We start from the raw sequence: 6,997 nt of genomic DNA, 5'->3' as shown, positions 1-6,997 counted from the left end.
GGTAAGCATCTAAAGAAAATGATATCACTGATGCAACCAAGTTCAAAATCATTGTGAAAGTTACATTGGAATGGTTAGTAAGGAGGAACACACCAGCTTTTTAGATTACTTTCTTTTAGCAGTATTAATTCAAGTCTGCAACTGCATCTTAAAAATCTTTATACCTTTAAAATGCAGATAAAAATATAATAAAGTTTTATACAGTAACATTAAGAGAAAAAAAAAGTGTGCGGTGTTGAAATATGAAGCACTGATTAGGGGCGCACAAAGGTCTTTCATGATATTGTAATTTTGTATTAATCTCTGAAACTTTTTTTTTTTAAATTGGCCATGCCATAAAAAAAAATATTTGTAAAATATAAATAATTAACTATTGAGCATTTAAAGATTACTTTCATGTTTTATCTCTTGGTTTGAATTTTTTAAATTAAAGACAAAAAAAAACTAGCAAAAAGCCATTTTTCAAAATATATAGAAAGGTAAACTTTAGTCAAAAGACAAACTGAGAAAGTAGTCACTGCAAACCAATTACAGCAGACTTAAAGAGTTAACCTCTTCTTACAAATGTATTCTCCAGTGTCATAAGTACATAAGGATGTACTAGACATGCAGTTGTAACAAGTCTAGTGTATTGATACCACAACAGCTTGGTGACACAAAAATATGAACTTATTAATATGATACTGATATTTTGCCAATTGCAATTCAAATACAAAGAAAACTTCTCATGACCACTAGTTATCAAAGTCATAGGTGATATAAATAGAATATTATATACAAGACTAGAACAGTGTTGATATCTTTTGATGAGTGTGTGCTGGTCAGTTCTCTATCCAGTTTTTTCAAGGCTGGACAAACCTTTACCACTGCTGGAACTCCGGAATAGGGCATCCTCCTGGTCACTCAATCTCCTGTTGTCCATGAGGGCTGACTCATTATCACTGGAGGACCGCTGACCCGATGACCACCTGGTCAGCTGACAGCTAGAGCTTGGAGTTGGGGAACATCTGTAGTCTATATTGTACTGAAAGTAAATTACTTCTTGTCAGGTCACTGTACACACTTAAGTTGTACTAGTATATACCAGTATGTAATCAATGACCTTATGATAAGCTTACTAGTATTAAATATATGTCAACTAATGGACTCAAACCCACAAGAAATTTAATAAAAAAGTCAAACTTGGCTAACATTTCTACCTATGTTGCAAACAAAAACTGTTTTGGCATTTAGTAAAGGTTTTGGTAGTGGCTGAGTGGTAAAAAGCTTGACTTATGATTCAAGAGTTCCTAATTCAAATCATAACTGCAATCTGTTTTTTTATATATATATTTAGATTAGTTTGTCATTTTAGCTGCCGTGTTTGGGTTTGTAATGTTATTACAGCGCCTTGAGCCTACATTTCGTTTGTTAACAGCGCTTTATAAATACAATTATTATTATTATAATTATGGATTTCAAGGTCATCTCTGAGATACAGTACAATATATGATGGTGAAGAAATTGATAATTCTGCTGGTCGTATGACACTTTCATTAAATTTGGTTATAGACAGACGAGCTTTCTAGGTCTAGAAGGGGTAAAGAACTAATTAAGAGACCATCTTTTTAGTAGCTCTTCCAACAAGTTTCTCTTCCATTGACTACTGTTAGTAAAGTAATACACATTGAATAAGTTTTTACCTTTGTAGCACATACAAAACATGTGGTTACTACTTTGGCCACTATGTTCATCAAGTTTTTAGTTTCTTGAATTGCACTGTCTACCTGCATTTGACAAATTAACACACCAATAAATAAAACACAGGGAATTAAAACTTCAACTAAAATTCAACTTTACTTAATTAAGTTCATCCTTTCTTAACTTTGGAGGTGCGTTGGCTGAGCGGTAAAGCGCTTTGCTTCTGAATTGGGGGTCACAGGTTCAAATCCTGATGAAGACTGGGATTTTTAATTTCGGGATCTTTGGGCACCTGTGAGTCCACCCATCTCATGGGTACCTGACATTAGTTGGGAAAAGATTAAAGGCCACAGAAACAGATGACCTTTCCATCATCTGCCCCATAGATCACAATGTCTGAATGGGGAACTTTACTTTTACTTTTTTTTCCCTAAGCTTTAAGTGACTTAAGTAAAACTTCTAAATGTAGCCTGAGATATCTAAATTGTTGAAAAAAAACTGTGACAATCTTCCACCATTAAGTAAAATATGGGGAATAATAGATCTTTTTTTTTATGAAGTGTGTGTAAAGTGAAGATTCAATTCTTGTACAACAACAACAAAAAATAGCTTGAAAATGTTTTCTGTTGTCATTAAATAAGGAATAAGGATTTCAAAAATCAAATGTCATCTTTTTTTCAGATTTAATCAAATTGTGTTAATTGGATAACTGCTAAGAAATAGGATAGTTACAAATTCATTTTCCGCTTATTTACCTTATTGAATGTTGCAGTCTTGCCAAATGTGGCTGACTTGAGTGTCGTGATCAGCTGATGACAGCACATTGGTATTCTATCTAAATACATCAGTAATTCCTCCTTCTGTGAACAAGGCGGTACCTAAAGAAACAAGTGGGAAAACATATCAATCAAAATAATTGTTAAAAAAAAATGTTTGCTATTTTTAAGTTTTGAACTTGACAAAAAAAAAACAAAAAAAAAAACCTTTTTTTTTTGGTAATACTTACAGTTGCGGCTAAGTTTGTGACTTGGTGACAAAGTGGGAAAATGTTAAATGAACTAATACCTAATAAGTTTGAACCCTGGTGGGTTTTTTAATTTAGGATACTAGAATTTTGGCATGTGCATCCATGAGCACTTAGAGCACTTGGAGCTAGTTGATCAATAAGCCACATATAAGCTTTGTAAACTGTTAGTTTTAAGTGTGTGAACTCTAATGCACTTACATCAAACACAGTCAGAGATTTCTATCTTTATTTTTTTTTTTTTTACTATTACCACATCTATACAAGGAAACATTTTTTAATAGATGGTACCAGTAGCCTGTAAAAAAAAAAATCTTCACTTTAAACTGTCTGCTGGAAGGCTGGGCACAACATATGATCTTTCAATTATTAATAACTGCTGAGTTTTCTACATGTTCTGAATTCACTGTATCTGATACAATGCAGATAAGTCTATGTTTTGGTCAGAAAGCCACACATGTACTCTACTTACTCTCTGAGCAAAGTTTTGTATTGTGGAGTAGAGCTTGTTCCCTTCTTGAGCAAAGAAATGGGCCTGGACAAAGAGGTCATGGGTGGTCTTCAGCGGTCCCTCCCCTCTGGTGAACAAATACATGCTGAAGGCCATGCTGGACATGTTCTTGGCTCGCTTGACAACAGCGTTGTCTGGCTCCTCCCACTTGTCTGCCTCCGCCTCTGTTTCAGATGTGATCAGCTTCATCTCAAGGCCCAACTTAGCAATCTTTGCTTGCTCCTGCACAGAGCACAAGAAATATTAATAAAGATTTGTATGAAGTTATGTGGCGTGGCTACCCAGTACATATAAACATTGTAACAATTTTGTGAAAAAAATTGAACTTCAAAATTTTAGAAACAGATTTTACATAAATTCATTTTAAGGTTATTACATGAATTTGACTGATAATAAGGTCCTCAAAAAAAAAAATTAATTGTATTATGAATGTGACTGATAATTAAAGATTTTATCCAGAGAATTGAGATATTTACATACATTTTAAACACTTCATAAAGAATGGGTGAGAATAACTTTTTAAACACTTCAGAAAGAATGGATGACAATAAGCTGCAAAAAGTATTTAGATAACATTAAAGTTAATAAGTATCTTACATCTCATTAGCCACCAATAATATAATCTAACAATAAGACCTTGTTTTTCTTGTACAAAGCTTAAAGCAGCTAAAATGGCTATGTAACTAACATACTTTCTGTTGCTGAACAGCTGTTGTCAGCTGGGTCTCACTCACAAATTGTGTATGCACATAAACGCTAAAACTTTTATTTCATACCAATGTATTTTTATTTGTGTTGATAGCAAGTGGACTTTAAACTGTTTATATTTCAAATACACTAGACTATATATTTTCCATATTAATGTATAATGATCTTGTATGAACAAGATGTAATGAGCACCAGAAATTCAGTGCCTATAGGACAGCAAGTAGCAATGTCCTACCTCAGCATCAAGTTTGGCTGGCCTTAGAGCTCGAGAGTTTGTTCCATGTTTCTGGAAAATAAGTTTGTAAATACAATGACTTCAGAAGACAGTTTAAAAACAAAAATAATAATTTAAGATCACTTTTTGTTTAAAATGTAAGAATGTATAGTATATGTATGATTGGTTTGACAATATTAGTGACAATAAGTTTAGTCCCTTTGTTTAGTTATGTCTCTAAATTAAAGACGTAGGGAGGCAAAAATAGATAATAGAAACTACAATCTAAACAAATAATATGTAAAAGTGCCATGCACAATAGTGAATTTAACACATGAATATCACATTAAGACTATCCAGGGCCGGTCTTAAGCCACTGCAACCTATGCGGCCGCAGTGGGCCCCGCTCTTTCATAGGCCCCGCGCTAAGTATATCTGTAATTGCATAATGATGCAAAATATACGAAAAAGTCGTGGAAATTATTTTTAAAATCTCCTGAAAATTATACAAAATTGTGATACGGAAAACACAAATCTTATGCGAATAAAAAAAGCATTGTCAGTTTTCATATTCAAATAAAAATATAATAATAGTGTGAAATTTAACCGAAACGAAAGTTCCAATAGAACTAGAATACGTTTTTAAAACAATCAAAGCCCGAAAATGAGATCATAATCACTTGTAGTGAGACAGCTGAAACAGATTCTATGAAGAATGCAAAAACTGCAGTGGTGAATGTCGTAAGAGAAGAAGAAAATGATGCAACACTAACAACTGATCAACATGTCGTAAGAAATGAAGGCAATAATGTAATAACTGATCAACATGTAGTTATAGATAATGAGCTAAATGTGGTCGATTCATTGAGAAATCTGGATTATCCTGCCATGTGTCTAGAAAAAATGGAAAGATTTGTATTGACTATAATTTATTACAAAAAGGTCCACCTGAGATTACTTTGGAGACTTTTCCAAAAAATAAGGATGGTAGACATTTCTCTTAAGTGCATTGCAAACCAAACCTGAGTAATGGTGAAAGTGTTTTGCGTCCTTGGCTGATATATTCTTTGTCAGCAGACAAGATCTATTGTTTCTACTGTAGTCTACTGGAAAAACAAAAAAGTTCCTTTTTAAATGAAGGATTCGACCAGTGGCAAAGCTGTACCACAAGGCTAGCAGAGCATGAAAAATCGCAAAGGCATTTAGACGCCATGACTAGTCGCTGTGAAGCTGAAGCAAGACTAAGTAAAAAAAAAACAGGCATTGAAAAAGTTCACCAAGAGATGCTTTATTCTGAAACTAAACGTTGGGCTAGTTGCAATTGTACAATTGCTAGCGAAGCACAATTCAGCTTTCAGAGGGACCATTGAAAGACTTAAAGAGCCAAGTAATGGGAATTTACTGGTCTAGTAGAATTACTCGCAAAGTTTGATCCAGTAATGGATGAACATCTTCGACGTGATACCAATGCAGAAATTCATGATCATTACCTGGGAAAGAAGATTCAAAACGAACTCATTACTGTAGTAGCTGATGCTGTGGTGAATGCTATCCTTCGAGACATCAAGAATGCAGTGATATTGGATTGTACTCCAGACATAAGTCACAACGAGCAGATGTTATAGGTATCTCTCAGATAAGGGTTAATGTGAAAGAGCTTGTGGTTGTGTATGAACGTTTTAAATTTCTTCCTGTCGTTTCTTCTTGTGACAGCGAAAAGGAGTTGGCTGGAAACATGTGCCCCAATCTTTCCAGCCAAAAGTCAAAGGAAAAGGCAGTATGATAAATCTGTGGAAAACTTCACACATCGAAAAGCTGAAGATGGCTACATGATAAAATGCTTCAACAGAATTGTGAACACTGCAATTTGCTCCTTGCAGCTGAGATTTGAACTGTAACTGTGGCATCTTGTGAAAGAAGTTTCTCGCGTCTTAAACTAATAAAGAATTACTTAAGGTCAACAATTCACGAAGAGAGATTGAACATTGTGGCAATTCTTGCTATTAAGCGTGATCTATGTAGGAAACAGAATTTTGATGATCTACTGTATGACTTCGCTACACACAAGGCTCGTAAAGTAAAGTTAATTTGATCGTGATTTTGTACTTAGTTAAGAATGTATAAAATGCAAAGACAAATTTATTTTTTAATACAAAATCTTAATTTTCACTTATTATCCATATCCCTTCCCAGAATAGACTCCGCGCAATCCGTTTCGCACAGGGCCCCGCAATTGCTAGGACCGGCCCTGAGGCTATCTGTATGCAAATTTTATACAAAACTATCTATATAAGGAAATACTTACTCCTGGTCTAGGCAGAGAAAGATAAACTACTTTGTCTCCACGACCTTGACACAAATCATTAACTTCTTTGACCAATATGGACAAGTCGTTAATTTGATTTTCCCATGCATCGCTGAAGACAGAAAGATTCTCTCTAGCTATTTTTGACTCTGGATGCTGAGCCAGTGTGTGAGCAGCATATAATATCTGAACAAAAGAAAGCATAAAAATGTTTCAATTATTGATTGCAAATATTTGTAAACTAAATATTATAACTTTGATTAGTTTAAAGTAAAAGTTAACAAAATCAAATGTACACAGTTAGGCACTATTGAACTTCATGAAAAAATAGAGAAACAAACATATTAAAAAAATTATTTTTTTTAAAGTATGTTTTGTATAAAATAGAAGAGCTCATCATGTGTGTTTCAAAGGAGAAAAAAAAACTTTTTTTCCCCAACAAAAAGTGTATAACATTTTATTAAACTGAAAATGTTTGTAATGAAAGTGCAGAGTCACCACTGAGTAAACATTGAGGCCTACCTGGGAAATATAGTAATTTGAAAGCTTGTTTTT

General features: G+C 33.8%; 1 protein-coding gene across 1 annotated transcript in view; it reads right to left on the bottom strand.

The window, feature by feature from the left end:
• Positions 1-281: 281 nt before the first annotated feature.
• Positions 282-6,997, bottom strand: part of LOC106078882 (alpha-catulin-like) — a 30,509-nt gene continuing 23,793 nt past the window's right edge. Inside the window, exons 11-16 of the mRNA XM_056013891.1 lie at positions 6,443-6,628; positions 4,159-4,209; positions 3,177-3,437; positions 2,436-2,558; positions 1,683-1,766; positions 282-1,024 (exon numbers count right to left, since the gene is read on the bottom strand). Of these exons, the coding sequence (XP_055869866.1) occupies positions 830-1,024; positions 1,683-1,766; positions 2,436-2,558; positions 3,177-3,437; positions 4,159-4,209; positions 6,443-6,628 (900 nt within the window). The 3' untranslated portion in view covers positions 282-829. The remainder of the gene's footprint in view (positions 1,025-1,682; positions 1,767-2,435; positions 2,559-3,176; positions 3,438-4,158; positions 4,210-6,442; positions 6,629-6,997) is intronic.

The sequence above is a fragment of the Biomphalaria glabrata genome, chromosome 16, assembly GCF_947242115.1.
Source record: "Biomphalaria glabrata chromosome 16, xgBioGlab47.1, whole genome shotgun sequence".
Classification (NCBI taxonomy): Eukaryota; Metazoa; Mollusca; class Gastropoda; family Planorbidae; genus Biomphalaria; species Biomphalaria glabrata.
This window is presented reverse-complemented; position numbering and strand designations above follow the sequence as displayed.